Source organism: Pteropus alecto, unplaced genomic scaffold (genome assembly GCF_000325575.1).
Source record: "Pteropus alecto unplaced genomic scaffold, ASM32557v1 scaffold134, whole genome shotgun sequence".
Classification (NCBI taxonomy): domain Eukaryota; kingdom Metazoa; phylum Chordata; class Mammalia; order Chiroptera; family Pteropodidae; genus Pteropus; species Pteropus alecto.
In genome coordinates this window covers 13,316,647-13,336,902 of record NW_006436283.1, presented here as the reverse complement: position 1 = coordinate 13,336,902, position 20,256 = coordinate 13,316,647, and the positions used below count along the sequence as shown (strand labels likewise).

The 20,256-nt window shown below is 36.0% G+C and overlaps 1 protein-coding gene across 1 annotated transcript in view; it reads left to right on the top strand.

Annotated features, from left to right (window-relative positions):
• Nucleotides 1-20,256, top strand: part of TLK2 (tousled like kinase 2) — an 87,512-nt gene that overhangs the window by 31,803 nt on the left and 35,453 nt on the right. Inside the window, 6 exon segments of the mRNA XM_006912332.3 lie at nt 1,467-1,538; nt 2,393-2,462; nt 3,422-3,465; nt 4,175-4,270; nt 12,910-13,077; nt 20,234-20,256. The exon segment at nt 20,234-20,256 is cut by the window's right edge and continues 67 nt beyond it. Coding sequence (XP_006912394.1) covers nt 1,467-1,538; nt 2,393-2,462; nt 3,422-3,465; nt 4,175-4,270; nt 12,910-13,077; nt 20,234-20,256 — 473 coding nt within the window.

The window sequence follows — 20,256 nt, the reverse complement described above, 5'->3', positions numbered from 1 at the left end:
TAAACTCTGCTAATTACTCAGATTGCTCTATTGTTTTCAACAATGCCTGGAGGCATAAATTCCTCTACAAAGTAATCCAATCAAAGTGGGGCTCCTTGGAAGGAAGCGTTTCTGAAGTCAATATGTGCCATTTGTTCTGACCCCAGGAGGACTTCTCTCAGAAGTCTTATTTCCTGCTTCTCTGATGCAAACTAGCTGGCCTATAGTCAAGGCTATATTTCCATTACATCTATGAATCTCTTTCCAGTTGTCTTTTACTAGCACCTCCACTATTCTTGAGAACACCCTTAGACTTAAACTTGTCCACTCTTTTGAGAATGAAGTCAGGTCCTTTGGGAAAAGATTTGAGACTACATGGTCCTGCTTTTCCCCCTGAGGCAAAATATCTGAGCCTGGGTTCTGGAGCTGGAGGGGGAACTATGGTGAGCTTTTCTGTCAGTGACCTTCTGGCTCTAGTTGCTGAGCCCTGGAGGGGAGTGGGGATGGGGAAGGTGCTTACACAGCAGCTTATCTCTCCTGGCGTGGACCCACCATCTCAGGAGCTGGGTGAAAGGGTTCCCTGGGGCCCCAGTATTCTCAGTGTACCATGCTTCTACAAGCGAGGCTTGGCCAGAAGGGAACCCACTGCCTTCAAAGTACTTGCCTGGGACTTGGCTTCTGCAAGAGGAGACTGGGGGCAGAAGGAGAAACCTGAATTCCTGCTTTACCCTGGGAGAAAGCCCTTGGACTGAGAGTTGAGGGAAGGAGGAGCCCTGTGTTCTGTGCTGCAGCAGGCTGGAGCCTTGCCGAGATGGAGGTGGAGGGAGGGAGTGGTCTTCTTTCAAATACCACAGACTTTCACCTTTCAGACTGAATTTTCATAAATTTTATTTCTTCATTTACTGTTTGCCCTTAGGGGACATTTCCAGAGGCTTTGAATGGTGGTTTTTTAAATAATTTTCACCAATCACTAAGGAGCAAGCTAGCAGAGCTATTCATGCTGTTAGGCCAGAAGTCAGTCTCTTGTAACTTTGTTTTTTGAGCTAGCAGTCATGCCTCCTTAAAGCATGACTCAGAAAAGCATTTTCTTCATTATGGTCCCTGACCACCCCTCATAAGAAACCCCTTAACAAGCTCCTTAACATCTCAACTTTCAGATCTTGCCTGTATGGTACAAGAGACTGAGGATTGAGTTCTTTTGCTTATTTTACTTAAAGAACGAATTCACTACATGTGGAAGTGCTCTAGAAGGGAAAATTTGCATAAGCTTACAGAGTTTGTAAAGGAAATGAAAAGAATAGTAGCTAGAGAATTTTAACATGAGGGTTCTGTAGTTGAGTTCTTTTCAGGTTGACTTGTAGGTGTTACAGTTGGTTGCCTCTTGCCTCTTTGACCTGACTTAGACATCAAAATCAACAGGCTTCTTCCTCAGTTTTGTTGTCATCTTAAATTAGTTTCTTTTGATTCCTTCTTTTTTTTCTTTCCAGGGGCCACTCAATAGTGAGTCTTCAAACCAGAGTTTGTGCAGTGTGGGATCCTTGAGTGACAAAGAAGTAGAGGTAAGGTGCCATATCTGTTGCAAGACTTTTCATATTTCCATACTTTCAGTCTACGTTAAAAGATAGCATAACGGCAGGGTTGCTGATAGATTCCGTGCTGTTTGAGCTGTGTCTTTACAGCTGTGGTGTGGCTCTGATGGATTTTATTATTATAATCATGTATGGGTGTCATCTTTCTTTTTTTCTTTTAAAAAAATTTTTGCTTAATTGTCATCAATAAAGGGCAAGAATTCAGTTGTAGCTGAATTAGCCTAGACGCCCTTGAATTTTAATACTTGTCAGTACTTCAACTGAGCGGGTCAGTATAGCAATGTAGCTTGGCCAATTTTAGTTAACAGGACTTGAAGATTTTTATTTTTAGGCAGTTAATCTAGCTGTATGCATATGGGGCCAAGTGTGCAACAACCTATTTTACACTTTGATAAAACTTTCAGTAAATGAGAGCCAGTGACTGATTATGTAGATCTTTCCTTTTCGGGGGAGGGGGCGGAGATTGGATTTAAGCTGTTTATTACAAAGTAGACAACAAGTGTTAGGATATTTCTGCAAGCCTACTGTATGCTAGATATTTGTACTACATTTGTGCCTTATGAAATATTTAAACTGTGCAGCAACCCTGATTTACAGGCGAGTAAATTGAAGCACTGATATTTTAAGCAGTTTGCCAAAAATTGTATAGATATTTTGGTTCCAGACCTTTCCATAACCCTGCTCTGAGAGCAGGATACTGATTTTGGACTTGTCTGTGCCAGTGAAATCACGTTATATATTTGATATTTTGTACATACTTTCTAATTTTCATAATGTGAAAAATATGATACAATGCTAATTGTGACGTATATGATATTTAACAGACTCCTGAGAAAAAACAGAATGACCAGCGAAACCGGAAAAGAAAAGCTGAACCATATGAAACTAGCCAAGGTAGTAATAATTTCACACTAATAAAAATACTAAATTTTTATATACTTAGATAAAGTTTTCCAACTCACACTAAATAATTAGTTTGTTATACAGGGATTCCTAACAAAGGAGATTGTGCATCTTAAGGGAATATCAGGCTGTTTATTATAGACTTGCCATTTGATATACACTTGACAAAACAGTGTCAGTTCTTTGGGGACTGTTGTTTACCCTGTTGTAAGTTAACGAACTCGCAGGTTTTTCTTCAGATTAAGCATGTATTGTACAAAAAAGAGTTTCCACTGGAGTTTTAACTATGTCTTGTATTAGATCAGTGATTTGTTAATAATAGGCGACCAGAAATGGTTTTATTTACCCGGCTGTCATTTCCACCTAATCTTTTTCTGTGTCAATTATTTAGTTGAACATTGGCACCCAGTGGAATAAATCTGTAAACATAACGATTCTAATGCCAAATATCTTTATGTAATTAAAAAAAAGAATAAATTATTTGGTTATTTTTCTCTCTCCCTAAGGAACGTCTTCTTTGCATTTTTGCTTTTTAATCTACAAATCATTTTTTACTTTGGGAGGCGGGAGAGAACTTCTACCAAAGTGACATGGTCACATAAAGTTTTTTGTGAAGTTTGTTTTGAATTCACTGTTGTCTTAGTTGGGGCATGGATTATAGATTAATTTTTTTATTCACAGTTGTGACATGTTTTGTTAGCGTATTTATAAAAGTAGCAAACCTTAAAGGAAAACAAGCTATGAAAAAGTCCTTCACTACTCATTCAGTCTTTTATTATATGAAGGAAACTGTCTTAGATTATAGGTATTTTGGCTCATTTGTTCAAAAGTAAAACCGACACTTGAATTGATAACAATGTATACAGTTATTGAATACATAGTGTATTTTAGTGAATGATGGCTTACATGTGTTGTTGAAAAAACTGTACTTACTTTGGTTTCATTTTCAGGGAAAGGCACTCCTAGGGGACATAAAATTAGCGATTACTTTGAGGTAAGTTAAATTTTGGGAGAAAAAATCTAGTGATTTTTTAAATACCTAAATTCTTATGTTCGTTTTTAAGGCTTTAGAAAGCAATATTTTACCTTTACTGTGCTTTCCTCCCCTTCCTTCCCATCGTCATCAGTCTAATGCCGCCCTATCTGTCTGTAAGAGGAAACTGCTGCTGACTTTCTGAATTTAAATTTGTTTATGACGTGTCTGTTCTGTGATGATATAAAAATTCACAAATGAGGCAATTTTTCTATTGGCCAGATTAGGTTTCGTGTCTTACAAAGATTGAAGTTGAGTGACTTGGACTCTTCTTTTGTCCTCTTCCCTTTAGTCCAGTGGAACACGTAGCAAGCTCACTGACCCATCATTAGTGGTTACTAAAGAAGACACTAACATCCACTGAACCACTGTATTCCTGCTTCATGTATTTGAGACCAGAAGGGAAAACATTCTCTTATGTTTTTCAAAACCATTTCTAGCCATGTTTTTGTTATATCTTGGTACATTTCTGCTGGAGCTCCTTCTTAAAAATTTCGTTGAAAAGATAGCAAAATTTAACTTACATGGCATTGTCTTTCTAGAATAAAATGTATTGACTTAAAGGGGCCATGTATAATTAATACCTGTTTGTGTATTAATCATTTACTCTCCTTCTCTGAAGCATAGTACTGTTTTGAATTATTCATATCCATTTTTCCCTGTTGGCCAGTTTGCTGGGGGAAGCGGGCCAGGAACCAGCCCTGGCAGAAGTGTTCCACCAGTTGCACGATCCTCACCGCAACATTCCTTATCCAATCCCTTACCGGTAAGCATTCACCTGGAGAAATTTGACACCTGTTGTAGGAGACAAGAAACCCAGGAACACTCAAGCAAAGTTTCTCTTCCATGAATTACCCAAAGGGAATGAGGCATTAAGGAGAAAAGTATGACATAGTATTACCTACGAATCGCTTAGATTCAAGTCTATATATCAGTAAATTAACGTGTTACAAGCGCTAACCCTATTCTCTCAGTATAATTGCCTCTAAGCCTACAGCTCCATGTTATCAAGGAAGCGATTTCCAACCCAAACAGTAGGTTTTTATCCTTGCCAAACTTCTATATTCCTATAACTAAATTCTTTTCTTAAAAAATTTGCTCACCTCTGGCATTTGAATTATTTTCAAGGCTTAACCAGTGATATAGACGAGAAGCTAATGCTATACAAATTTGAAATTTGTTTCCTACCTATAAGTGAGATCTGAAGATCTTAAAACCATTATAACTAAGTTAGTGGTTCTCAAGTGGGGGTAGTCACTTTTGTGCACAACTAAGTGGGGGAGGTACCATTGCTTCTCATGGGCAGAGGCCAGGAATGCTGGTAAATATCCTGCAATGCACAGGACAGGCCCACACAACAAAGAATTATCTGTTCCAAAAGGTCACTAGTGCTGAGACTGAGAATCCCTGAGTTAGCTAATGTAGAATTTTGTATTAATTCACTTGAGTGCCTTTGGATAATTTACTGATACTATACAAGACCTCTGTACCCAAGAGCGCATTATGTCCACTGATACCTCAGGTATTTCTGTGGGATCCTGGGGACGATCCTAGATCATCTTAGGTCTCTGTTTGTTTAGGAAAGTTGTTTTTCTCTGCCTCAGTAGAGTTGGTTAATACTGCTCTTTTCCTAAGTGATTTAATCTTTCGTATTAAGGTATTTTAAAATGCACTTCTCCCTCTCCCTCCCTGCTATCATAAAAACATGCATTCATTGGGGGTGATTGTAACTATTAAAGCAGTTATGAAAATGTACTCCACTTGAAAATTTTTGCCATTATTTTGTCATCCATGCCAAATTTTAAAATGTTAGAAATATGTGATGTTTGTTGGGTTAGGTTACGGTTTGTTAGATAAGTGTTTCGAAGGCCCGCGTATTTATTTATCTTAAGTTTAAAACCAGTTAAAGTTCTAAAAATTCTAAATGAGATTGCAGAATTATATATTTCGGACAAATATGTTTTATAGAATTTTCTTGTCTGTTACTTTTTTTTTCTCCTGAAATACTCATTTTCTCATTTGTTTTTCAGTAGTGTGACCACCCATCTATCATTTGTCAGTTTAGGTCAAGTTTTACTTGAAGACAAAAGAGATGCACTCAGTGATCTGTAGACATTTCTGCCAGCTGTACAAATGGTGGCTGGGCCTCATTATTATTGTGCAAATCTAAGTATATATTAGGCATTGAAATAGGAACCAAACTGTAACTTTCCTTTTCCATTGCACTGAGAAGCTCTCTATCTTCGCAATTTTGATTCTGTGCCTCATAATTAGTTCTAATGACTAATTTGTGTATGCCCCTCAGTTTCCTTTTCCCATTATCTTTCCATATTACTTGCCTAAAAAAAACCAACTCTGATTAAATCTAATTATCCACCTTTTCTTTGCCTGCCTCTAAGCAGCTCAGCTTAGAGGAAAACACACGTGGTGACCAATTGCACTTTACAAGCACTTTTGCCTGCCTCTAAGCAGCTCAGCTTAGAGGAAAACACACGTGGTGACCAGTTGCACTTTACAAGCACTAACCTCATGTGCACCCCTAGCTGCCTGCCAATCCTCCTGTATTCCTCTAGTTAGTTCCCTTTCCCAGATGAACATTTATATGACTATGTAATATTTTTGTCATTTCCTGCAAGCCTGCAGCAACACTTCCTTCCTCTCCACTATCTCAAGTGACGGCTTTACTTTTTTATTTTACTGAGAAAATAGAAGCAATCAGAAGAAGACTTTCATATGCTCTTATACCAAATCTACTAAGCTACTTGCATTAGTATCCATGTCAGCCTTTTAAGATAAAAGAATTTGCCTGCCTTCACTGGGCACCAGTCTCCCTGACAATTAGGTATCAGACTCTCTTCTTGACATTCCTACTTATGTATCTAATGGACAGCTTAAAATGTCCAACAAGCAACTCTTGCTTCCCCTTCAGTACCAAAACAGCAATGACAAAACATTCTCCCTTCAGTCTGCCTTGTCTTGGTAAATGACAGTTTATTCTGTCCAAGTTTTTGAGTTTTAACCTCATGCTCTATATGTAATCCATCCGTAAATCCTCTTTTTTCTTTAAAATATATCGGAATATGACCACTTTCTATTCTTCTGATTCTCTGCATTAGCCTCCAAAGTGAGGTCTCCCTGTTTCTGCCCATGTCTCACCTGTTCTCAGTATAGTAGCCAGAGTGATTTCAGTTAAAAAGCTAAGACAGATCCTCTGCCCCAAACCGTCCAGTGGCTAGTCCACATTGCTCTAGACTTACATGGCCTGGATGCTCCCACTTGATCTGTGCTCCCCTACCTGCCCACCTGACTGACATCTCCAGCTGTTCTCCCTCTCCTTCATGTCACTGCAGCCATGCTGGCCTCCTTGAAGTTCCTCGAATACTGTACAGCACTCTTCTGCTTTGGGGCCTTTGCACTTGTGATTTCCTCTTCCAGGAACAGCATGATTAACAATCTCTTCTTCAGGTTATTGCTCAAAAATGACTTCATCAGAAAGGTCTCCCCTGGCGAACTTTAAAACAAGCAGTCCCTATGTCCCTAATTCTGCTTTAATTCTTAGTTATTACCACCTGACATATATATTTAAATTTTTTTATTGATTTCTATTTATACATATAGAAGAGTACACATATAAGTCTAAAGCTTAATGAATTTTCACAAACTGGTACCAGCACAAGAAATGAAATATTACCAGCCCCCTGCCTGAAATTCCCCTTAGGTTCCCTTCCAGTTATCAGCCCTCTCTCCCTGCCATTTAGAATAGCTACTGTCCTCACTTCTAACAGCATACATGGGTTTTTTTCTGTCTTGTATAAAAGGAATCATGCAGTATATACTCTTGTGTCTGGCTTTCAGCATTACTTTTGTGAGATTCATCCATATTGTTATGTGTTATTGTAGTTCATTCATCATTGTTGTGTGGTATAGTTTTAATACATTTTCATTTAATAAGTTATATATTTTAATTTTTAACTACACAATCTATTGCCCTTTTTCTCCCACTAGAATGTTAATCCCATGAGCACAGGGGCTTTACTTTGTTTTGTTTACTCCCGTTTACATCTCTCAGAGTACTTATTACATAAAGGTGTAATTATTTTAACTATTTCCCCTGTTTAACGTGGAATATCTACACAAGATAATATCTTGTTCAATTTTCAGTCTCTAACACCCAAAAACAGCGCTTGACACACAGTGGGTGCTCAAGACTGTTTATTGGAAAGGAAGAGTGAGTGGATAAAGAATTACTTTAGCATTTTTCTCTCTGATTCTTTTGTATTTTTTGGTATATACGAAAAGTACATTAAGCATGAGCATTTTAATGCAGGAGTTAGTAAACTACAGCCCACAGCTCTCAAGCTAAGAATGTTTACATATTTAAAGAGTTGTAGAGGCAAAGAAGAATATATGGCAGAGAGGATATGTGGCTTGAAAAACCAAAAATATTTCTGTCTGGCCTTTCACCAAAAAAGTTTATAGAAAATTATTATAAAGTTGACTCTATATAATCATTACTTAGGCCAAGAAGTAAAATATTTCGAGCTCCCTGGAAACCTGTATGTGCTCTTCCCTCATCACAGCTCCCTCCCTCTACATTAGAAACAACCACTATTCTCATTTTTGTGATCACCATTTGCTTTTTCTTACAGTTGAACTATTCGTGTATGTATCTCCAAATTTAGTTTTGTCATTAAGTCAATTTTGTTCATCATGGCATTTAATCACAGTGTTTAAATTTTCTGTATTCTGATTTTTGGCTGTTCGTTCTGTCATTTACTGTCCAACATGTCTTTCATGATTTTGGGAGTGCCCTGTTTCTTCTTGTATTTATATTTTTGTATGTATATTATTGACTTTCTTCATCTTTTGCGATACTCTTTGCTCTAAATGTAGTTTATCTGATATTTAATATATCCAAACCATGGTATGATATAAATACTTCCATTTTTATACTATCAACTTTATTATGTTTTCAGTATATCTGACAAATATAGTTGAAGTTTTTCCTTTATTTGGTCTAAAATCTTTTTAACTTGAACATTTATCCTGTTTACATTTAATATAATTATCATTATATTGGACTTAAATATATAATTTTTTAATGTGTTTTTTATTTATCTTGCCTATTCTATCATTTTTAGATATTTGTATGGCTCAGCAATATTCCATTGTATATATGTACCAACCGCTTCTTCATCCATTCATCCATTGATAGACACCCAGGTTACCTCCATATCTTGACTATTGTAAATTGTAATGCTGCAGTGAACAGATGCATGCACACGTCCTTTCTAAGCAGTGTTTTGTGTTTCTTTAGATAAATACTCAGAAATGGAATTACTAAGTCCTTCTGTGCCTCTTGTTTAGCCTTCGTTTTATTTTTCTCTTATTCTCGAAAGATGTTTTTGCTGTGTATGTTTTTAGATTGGCACTGTTTTCTTTAACAATTGAGGATATTATTATCACCTTCTGGTTCCCATTGTTACTACGGAAAAACAGCTTTCATTTACTTATTTCTTTGAAATTATCTGTCTCCCCCAGCTGCTTTTGAAATCTTTATCTATGGTGTTCTGCATTTTAATTATGATGCATCTTTTTATTTCTCTTGCTTGTGATTTGTTGGGCTTCTGGTATCTGTGGGTTGGTATCTTGCACCATTATGGATAATTGTTAGCTATTATTTCTTCAAACAGTATTTCTGCCCTCTTCCCTTTTTCTTCCTCCTGTGAAATTTCAGTTAACCATGTTAGACCTTCTCACTTTGTCACCATGCCACTTAGTTTCTTTTCTCTGTTTTGGTGTATGCTACATTCTGAATACTTTCTTGCCCTTCAGTTCCCAAATTCCTTGTTTCGTTGTATCTGATTTGCTGTTAACCCCATTGATTCTTAATTTTTGTCATTATATTTCCTTGCAGATGTTTTCATGCCCGTCCTATTTTTTTTAATCTAGTAAGCATAGTTATTTTATAATCTGTTGTCTGATAATTCTGGTATTTGAAGTTTTTATGACTCTGTTTCTGCTGTCTCTTGGTTTTCCTAGTTGTTGCTTGGGGCTTTCTTTCTTTGTGCTTTATTTTTGTTTTGCAGTGTGCTGCTCATCATTCTTGAAAAATTATTTGTGAAGTTTCTTTGAGATCTAGCATAAAGATGTGTTCCTTCAGAAGGAATTTTTATTTGCTTCTTCCAAGTGCCTATAGAGTCTGCCAGTCCAACACTACTTTAAATTAATGAATTCGCGGCTTGCATTTTGTTTGTTTTACTTATTTTGTTTATTTCAACTACTCAAGCCATATCGATTTGAATTATGTTAATATTCCTCAGGGAAGCCCCACCCCCTTGGTGCCAGTGCAGTTTCCTTGCAGCTTCCGGAGAGTAGGGGAAATTTTTCTCCTGGTTTGCATTCACCCCGAGAGTGTGTAGCCCTTTGAAAGCCCAGTGTGAAGTGGGAAAGGTTTCCTGTTGAGCTTAGGTGAGCTTTGGCCTGCAACTGTTTGCTTGGCACTGTGGTGTCCTAGATACAGAAATTCAAGATCTGCAGGTACCCTTAGGGCAAATGTGACTTTGGTGCTTCTTTTACCTGTCTTGTGTCCCTAATTTCCCTTAGATTTTGCCCTGGCACATCCCTTCTGTTTTATCGACGCTTCGTTGCTTTTAATACCTTTTTAAAAAATATTTTGTCCTGTTTTCTAAGGGAAGGGTGGTTCAGACATCCCAACCCTGCTCTATTTCCAGAAATATTTTAAAATCTATCAGTACTTGGCAAATATTTATTAAATACATAACAATATTTAATTTGAGTATTGCAGCTTTAGAAATACATTCTCCCAAGTAGTGAGAATATTGTTGTGAATGGGTATCGCAGATGCTCTGGATTCTGAATTTGAACCGTTGCGTTTGGTTAGGTAGGAGTGTTGGACTTAAGGATGTGGACTCATAGATTTTATTTTTCAGGATATTTTGGTTAGTTTATTTTCATTTCCTAAAATGAAAATGTTAAATAATATTTCCTGATAAAGACACATGTACATATTTTGAAAGTCCACCAATTCAGAAGTGGTAAAATAGAAAGCCTTCTTCAGTTAAACAGTTCAGTGTGCATGTATGTTCACATTATAGATTTCCTTATTTGGGTTGTAATTTAACCAATATCCTATAACCATTTCGTTTTCTATAAATAGTGTTATAATGAATGTTCTTGTGTATATACATCTGTTCTTATGTATTTGTTTTCCTTTTGATAAATTTTCAAAGTATAATTCTCAAAGAATGTGCTCACTTTAAAATGTCATTACATAATTGCTGGCTGGCTATAGCAGTTTGAGAGTCTCAGTTTCTACATACCCTTCTAATACTGAATTTTATCATTGTAATCTTTGCCAGTGAGAAAAATGCCTTATTTTAACTTGCATTTCTTTATTATTGATTTAAACATTTTTTTCATATTTTTAATCTTTGGATTTCTGTTTTAATGTTTGCCCAGGTCCTTTGCCTATTTATTTATTGAAGTATTCTTTTTTTCTTACTGGCGGGTAGGAATACATTATTTATTAAGATTGTTAACTCATCATTTATATTGTAAATATTTTTGCCTGTTTGTAATTTTGTCTTTTAACTTTATGTTGCCTTTCACCATTCAAAAGTCAAAAATTTGAAGTAGTCAAACTTACCAATGTTTTTCCTTTATTACTTACTGGTTTTGTGTTATTCTTAGATGTTCTTATATGGTTTGTATTTTTAATGTCATGTTTAAAACGTCCATCACTAGAAAGTCATAAAAGCATTTGTTTATATTTTCTTGTAATTTTTATGTAAGTTCTCACTAATTTGACTTAAATCACAAATTATACATCCATATTATATGGTCTCTTTCTGAATTTTCTATGCCACTGATCAATCAGCTCCTGTACCAGTATTATGCTGATTTAGTTCATTTTACTTTGTATGTTTTAATAGCTAGTCAAGATTCCCTGATAGTCTTTATAAAAAAATTATTTGATTATTTTGATTATTTTTCCACGTGAACTTCAGAATTCATTTGTGAAGTTCCACAAAAACAACCCCCTTAGAAGAGAGCAAGAGGGAACCTAGATGATCACTTACCACCATAGCACTGTCTTGCAAAATAAGAAAAAAACAAAACAAAAAATAAAAAAGCCCTAAGCATTAGCTTTTAGAGAAATTTGACATCTATAAAATTTGAATCCAGGAGCATGGTATCACCATTTAATTTATATCTGACAGTGAAGCTGTAGTTTTTTAAACATGTAATCTGAATATATCTTAAGTTTACTTTGGAGTATTTCACAGATTTTTTTTTTTTAATTTTGAATCTGCTTTTTCTTCCATTACATGTTCTGATTATAATCAGTCGTTGTTGGTATATGGGGAAGCTATTAATTTTTGTATATTTATATTTGGCCATCTTCCTGAAATCTTATTTTTTTTTAATTGATTTGCTTGGTTTCCTTTGTGAATAGTTATATCATCCAAAAATGACACTTTAATCTTTACCTTTTTCTAGTGTTTATACCTCAGTTTTTCCTTATCACCTCGACCAAAACTTCTCTAAAAATGTTGAATGATTGTGATGTTAATGTATTAACCCCATCTCATTCCTATCTTTAATGAAAGTGTCTTTAGTGTAGCACCATTAATTTATATTAATTTCTGAAAAAATACTCTATATTAAAGATATTTGTTATAACAGAGAAATGTCCAGTTTTTTTTTTTGTTTTTTTTTGTTCGTTTGTTTGTTTTTTAAGAGTTGCCCAATAATGTGCAAATCTTTGGGCATCTAAAGGGAATAATCTTGACACCCTCCCCACACATACACATTACTTAATATAATGAATTACAATAGATTTGCTGATAATGAACCATCCTTACATTTCTGGAATATGTCATACACAATCGTGGTATATTATTCTTTTAGTGTACTATAGAACTTGTTTTGCTTGTATTTATTTTAGCTTTTTGCATCTTAGTATGATGAGACTGCAATGGAGAGTAAAATAAGCTCTGCCTATAAAGTGGGGAACAAAAGTCTTAATCTTCATTTACCTACAGGATTGAAATAACATTTTCTTTGTAGGAATGAGAGTATTATGAAGTTGATTTGTCAAACCCTACAAAGTAACCTGAAAATTCAGTTATGTAAATATAGAACCATTAAAATGTAATTTTGCAGAATTTGAGTTAGATTTTAACTTAAGTTCATAGATAGGTTATAATCCAGTGGTAATGTCACTACGCTCTCCATAGTTGTTTTCAGAGAAGGTTTTTTCTTTTCAAAGTCATTATATTCAATAACGGTGTTCTAATGTGTTGCATATTTTGATAATACCAGATTTTCTTTCTCATAATTTGTGTTTTGTTTTGTTTTGTTTTTTTAAATGTTTTCCAGCGGCGAGTAGAACAGCCCCTCTATGGTTTAGATGGCAGCACTGCAAAAGAGGTATCAGAGGAGCAATCCGCTCTGCCAACCCTGATGTCAGTGATGCTAGCAAAACCTCGCCTTGACACAGAGCAGCTGGCACAGAGGGGAGCTGGCCTCTGCTTCACTTTTGTTTCAGTGAGTACCAAGGCTAAACTTATGTAGATCCTTGCTGCCCTGAGCTCCTTGATGAAGTTGGAGTAATTATTTTGGTAGAGAGATGATGACGTGTCTAACTCTGTGTCACTTTGAAAAGGAGTGTGCTTTTTCTCAGTTCTTCTTGGTTCAAGGGGTTGAGAGAGACTGCTTTGTCAATGTCTGAGTACACCATGAGAAGGAAAACATAATCTTAGGTTGATAAAGAAGTAAAGAAAATACAGATCAAATTCCATTACAACCAAATAACTCATATAATTAAAAACAAAATCCAGACTCCAGCCATCACGTATTTAAAGCAGTATTCAAGTCAGTAGAATTTTAGCGTGTAGACGGGCATTCCATAGCATGCCTCCTGGCCATCCCCCCACCCCCACCCCTGTATCTGGGCAACCAGCACATTTGCCTTCTCTCACCTCTTCAGAGTGTTGGTACGGTCCTTCTTCCCAGGAATATTGGCTGTTTGCTCCTTTCAGCTTGCTTCTTTCTCCCTTCTTGAGTAATAAGAACTTCAATATTATGAAAGTTTGACCCTGTTTTTATTTGCCAAATTATAATGCGATTTGACTCAAAAGTTTCTGCTTTTCTTGGTTTCTGTTGCCTATCCAAGTACCTGCTTGTGGCCAAGGATGGTATAAAGCAAGAGAAAGCCCCATTGCCCTATTCTTTCATTTTTAGGGGCATCTTTCAGAGCTAAAGTCACTGTTGATTTAAATTTCTTTCCCTCTTACTGTTTCATTTTCTCTGCTTATAATCTAAGTTTCCTCCTTATTGGCTCTATATATTCTTAATCATTAATCCACATGCAATTGTATTCAAAAAGGCTGTGAAAGCAGTGGGTATCTTAAGGAAAGGAAATAAAAACAAAATACTTAGATAAGGAATCATTGTGCATTATTTGGAATACTTTCATATAGTTATTGCTTTCACTCAAGAAATAGATGATAGAAGTTTCAAAGAATTTACAGAATTTTGTAATCATCAAAGGAATGGAGAAACATCTTGTGTGAAAACAGTATAATTTTATTCCTGGGTGACTAAGGAAACATGGCATAAAAATGGGAGAATTGACCAATATAATATTGTGGGTGGAACTGACAGCAGTATGAACTAGTGTTAGTTTAGAGAATGTATCTGTTTCTCTATCTGTGTTGTTTGTATAAATTTAATTGTGTGCTTACTATCTGCTGATATTTGTTAAATCTTCATCTTAGATCTAACTTTCCCAGGTAAAACCTTGGCTAATCAGGGGGTTGTTTGTCCATTTGTTCTTTTATTTCCTTAAAAACTACTTAGGTTTCACTTGAGGGGAACTCCCTCTGTTTATTCCACAGATATTTACTGAATGCCCCCTGTGTGATGGGCATGTAGTTAAATACACAGAATTTCGATCATTAAGAACTCATTTTCCTAAGTAAGTTTCCCATAGAAAGTAGGGACATGCAGGCTTGGGCTGGGTGCACGTGCAGGACAACCACGTTCTCAGCCTGTCAAAGGGCTTGCAGATGCTGCAGCCAGATTGTTCTCACGTGGAAGAGAGGTGGCAGAGAGAAGTAAGAAAACGACGTGTGAAGAAGGTACGTGGGAACAACATAAAATCCAAAAGCCTAAATGCTTTTGTACAGTTGTGTTTCTCATGTTTAACTTCAGCAATAGAGAAATGCAGAATAAAACAAGATAACATTTTTGACGTATTAAATTGGGAAGAATTAATAAGTTTGGTAATTCTAAGTGTATGTGATAGACACACATGCAATTCTATACTGACTTTAAATTGGTACAGTCATTTGGACAAGCTGGGAATGTATCTTAGTGTTAAGTTTATATATCCTTGGATCCAGAAATTCCATTCCCAGAAAACTACAGAGATGTTGATTGTATTGTTTATAATTGTAAAAATCTGGAAGCAGTTTCCCTCCACCAGTGTTTCAAAAGAACTTAGAAGGGTATCTGAGACTTCCACATTGCTGAATCCAGTGATCAGTGCTCAGAACTCATCTAGCATCATTTATCAGCCACAGTGACCAATCCCTTCTTCTCCAAGCACAAGCTTTTCTCTGTCTAGGTGGTTGCTCCTCATTTCTCAGATCTCTAAACATTGAAGTGCCACAGGGCTCAGTCTTCAGACTCGTCAGTCTACCTTTATTCTCCACAGAATCTCATTTAGTTTCTTTGTTCTAATTTAATCACCCATATGCAGAGGACTTCCAAGTTTATATCTCTAGCCCAGAGCCCTGCTCTAAATTCTAGACCTGTGTAGTCAGTTGCCTCTAGTCATCATCTCTTCATGTCTAATAAGCATATCAAATGTGACATGTCCCCAAACTGAATTCTTCATTTTGTCCCCCAACTCCAAACCCATTTCTCCCACAGCCTTCTACATCTTAATCATTGTCAACTCTCTCCTTCTAATTGTTTAAAAATCTTAAAGTCACTCTTGTCTCTTCTCTTTATTTTATACCCTAACTCCACATCCATCAGCAAATCATATTGATTTTACCTTCAAAATATGTTCGGAATCCTACCATTTCTAACCCCCTTCACTACTACCACTCAAATGTAAACCTTGTCTCCCACTGAGGTGATGGCAGTTAGCCTCCTAACTGGACTCTGCTTCTACCTTTATTTTTAATTTGTTCTGAACAGATCAGAGTGATCCTATTGAAACATAAGTCCAGTCATGCCACTCCCCTGCCCAAAAGTGCTTACAATGGCACATAAGTCCCTGCATGGTCTTGTTCCCTAATGCTCTGACATCTTTTACTACTTATCTCTCTTTCTCACCACATGGGCTACCTTACTTCCTCAAATACTGCCTGGCATGCTCACCTCAGGGCCTTTGCACTTAACATTCTTCCCCCAGATAACCAGCTCCCTCAGTTCTCTCTAGTCTCTAATTAAATTACCCCATTAGAGAGGCCTACCCTGACTACACTGCATGAAATGCAACTCCTCCCTCCCCGCCCCACACATTATGTAGCTCCTATGCCTGCTTTGTCTTTCTCTTTATTCTTATTACCTGATGACCTACTATAATTTACTTTTTTGTCCGACAACCCCCTCTTTTATCCCCACACTGGAATGTAAGTTTCCTCAGGTCAGAGATTTTGCTTTGTTAACTTTTGTATCTCCAATGCCAGAAAATAGGATCTACTCTAATAGACACTCATTGTAATTATATGTTGCATGAGTTAATAAAAGCATCTTTTGTATAGGGACTAGTTAAATAATAAAATATGATACATATATACAGTGAGATACTATACAGTTGACAAAAGAAATGAGATATAACTAACAGTGAAAAAGCTCTAGATATATATTAATAAAAACAGCGAGTTGTAGAATGAGTTTTGTCCTTTAAATGCTATGTATATTACATAATTTTATATGTTTTAACTTACAACCTTCAATTTTTTAAAATTATAAGCATATAATTTTCTAATTGTAAAAATATTACAAGTATATGGCCACAAAAAATTGAAGTATTGAAGAGTAAATTCTTTTTCTGCACCCTTCAGAGAGATAACCACTGTTAAGTTGCCATTTTAACTTCAAATAATATATCTCTGATTTAATCAATTTTAACCAAGATCTGTTTGTTCCTTATTGTAAGAAATGAATTTAACATACTCATATCACCCAGCTTCCTTCTTCATCTTTGAATTTTTTAGTTATTGTTACAAGTATATGATATTTAGTTTTTTATTTTAACTATAATGGGATCTCTTCTGCTTTTTAAATTATTCTAAAATTTGAAAACACTTAAGGAGCATTTAGAGTATTATGATTGTTTCGATATTAGACATTGCAAAACCAAATGATGTTATTGGGTTTACCGAGAAGAAAACAGTTCTAGTCATTTAATTAGTTTTGACTGAATGAGACAATTCTAGTTGTCGAGGTACTGGATTTTTTTTTTTTTTTTTAATGCCAGATCTATTATTTCCTTGAAAGCTATATCTTTGAACATTATACCAAATGTTCTCAAAAGCTTGCTTTTTAAAATATAGATGTAGTTTGCTTTTTTTTATGCTGAAGTACTTTAAAGTGCATTTCAGAAATCTTTACCACCTATCTCTTAGGTATGTTAACAAGCATTTTCTAAAGTATATTAACATTTTTCCAGATTGCCAAATTAACATTATCACACTTACCTTTTATTAGTGTCTCTTCTTATGTAAAAGAGAACTTTCTTCATAATCTGGGCCTGTTAGGCTACACTGACATATAGTTCTGCCAGACATATAACCTACCAGAAAGGTAGGTTAAATGCTTAGTTCTTTCCTTGTAATTACCAATTTTAATTTTTAAATAAAAGTTTAATTTTTAAAATAAGGAGTAATAGCCATATCAAATGGTGACAAATAGCTTTCTCTTCTTCGATTATCATTATGGCCTCATGGGTTTTCATGGATTTGTATCAGTAAATATAATCCCTCTTTCTCCATTGAATTATCTGGGCACTCTTGTCAAAAATCAGATGACTGTAAACGGAAAGGGTTTATTTTTGGACTCTCAGTTCTACTCCATTGATCTATATGCCTATTATTTCAGTACCATACTGTCTTTATTACTATAGCTTTGTAGTAATTAAGTTTCAAAATCAGGAAGTGCGATTCCTCCAACTTTATTCTTTTCCAAGATTGTTTTGTCTGTGGGATCCCTTGTATTTCCATATGGATTTTAAAAACAGCTTTTTAATTGCTGCAAACAAACCAGCTGGGATTTATAGCAATTATGCTGAATCTATAGATCAATTTGGGGAGTCTTGCCCTTTTAAAAATATTGTCTTCCAATCTATGAACATGAGATACCATTTCATTTATTTAGGTCTCTTTTAATATTTTTCAATAACATTTACAGTCTTTAGTGTACAGATATTGTCCTTTTGTTAGCATTATTTCTAAGTATTTATTCTTTTTGATGCTCTTGCAAATAGAAGTTTATTTTTATTTTCAGATTGCTCATTGCTAGAATATACAATTGATTTTTCTGTATTGATCTTGTACCCTACAATCTGGTTGAACTTGTGTTTTAGTTCTAAAAGTTTTTTAGTAAAACTTTCTGTATACAAAATCATGTTATCTGGGCCTAGAGATAGTATTACTTTTTCTTTTCCAGCCTGGATGCGTTTTATTTTATTTTCTTGCCTAATTGCCCTGGCTAGAACCTTTAGTACAGTGTTGAATAGAAGTGGTTCAAGTGGACATCCTTGTCTTGTTTCTGCTCTTAATGGGGAGAGCCTGTAATCTATGAAGGTATTATGTTTGCTTTTCAGAATGTTTTTCAGAGATGGCCTTTTTGGGGTTGAGAAAGTTCCCCTCTATTCTGAGTTTGTTGAGTGTTTTCATTATGTAAGAATGTTGGGTCCTTTTTCTACATCTGTCAAGATGATCATGCAGTATCTTACTGTTCTTGATGTCTAGCCACTGTTGATATTTTTTCTCCATTAATGCTGCGTGTCATATGGTAGGCCTTTTCACTCTTAAAACTTATCTTTTTACCTCAGAGAAATTTTAGTTTACTGTTTTTTGATTATTTTTTTTCCCTTTGTTTTTTTCCTCTGGAAAGCGTATTAGTTTTGGAATCTCAGCAACTATTGATTTTTCTATTCTTTCATGTTCTTTTTTACTGACTGTTTTATCCAGTATTTCCTAATTATGTCTGTGATGGGTTGTATTGTATTGTTATGTGCAGTGTTGTTTTTAGAAGGGCTTTGGGGAGTATAGTGACAATATATTTCTGAATAGTTGAATCATATTAAATCTTAAACCTTATAAATTTAAAAATGCCTTAGAATACCCAATCAGTTGCATGTAAAATTCACAGCATGTGATAATATTGGAAATAACCTGGATTTTGGGACCATTGTGTGTTCAGGGATAACGTTTGTGGATTCAGGAGACTACAGTAGTCCCCCTTACCTGCAGGGTGTATGTCCCAGGAGCACTAGTTGATGCTCGAAACTGCAGGTAGTACCAATACTCTTCTTTCCTGTACATACGTACATACTTTTTCACTTAAAGGAGGCATTTTATGGCTTCTCTTTGGCATATCCGAATCAGGAGCATCACTATTAGTGCTCTCTGGGGCCATTGTTAGGTAAAATAAGGGTTACTTGAACACAAGCACTGGGATACCACGACAGGACAGTCGAGATGGCTACTGTGTGACTAAAGGGTGTGTAGTGCATACAGCGTGGAGTGATTTACAACCTGAGCAGGACAGAGCTAGACGGTGCAAGGTTTCATGACGTTATTCAGAACAGTGCACAATTTCAAACCTATAGATTGTTTATTTCTGGAGTTTTCCATTTAATATTTTCAGACCATGGTTGACCACAGGTAACTGAAACCCTTGATGAGGGCCTACTGTATTCCGGGTAGTGGTTCACGGTTCACAGCCCTTTCTGCCCGGAGTCACTAGCATCCCCTGTGCAGTGGATGCTTCACCAGTCTTCCAGCATGAGCAGTGTTACTTGAACACAAGCACTGGGATACCACGACAGGACAGTCGAGATGGCTACTGTGTGACTAAAGGGTGTGTAGTGCATACAGCGTGGAGTGATTTACAACCTGAGCAGGACAGAGCTAGACGGTGCAAGGTTTCATGACGTTATTCAGAACAGTGCACAATTTCAAACCTATAGATTGTTTATTTCTGGAGTTTTCCATTTAATATTTTCAGACCATGGTTGACCACAGGTAACTGAAACCCTTGATGAGGGCCTACTGTATTCCGGGTAGTGGTTCACGGTTCACAGCCCTTTCTGCCCGGAGTCACTAGCATCCCCTGTGCAGTGGATGCTTCACCAGTCTTCCAGCATGAGCATATTGAAATATAAATGAAAAAGGCCTGTTACTACAGGAATAACTTTTAATTTTCTCTAATTTACATATTTAAAAATTCACTTATAAGCATTTAACACCTTATTTACAGAAACATGGTCCAAGCCACCATGTCTAGCCCTTGCTTCTCCTTTGAATTGTTTTACAGTCATCTTGGCTACATGGCCCTGAGTACTTCTGACTTTCCGAAAGAGTTTATTTTATAGAGAGTTAATCATTTACATTCATACAAATGTTTCTGGAGGAAGATGCAAAACTTTCTTGTGATTGGTGATATGCCTTTATTACAGGCTCAACAAAACAGTCCCTCTTC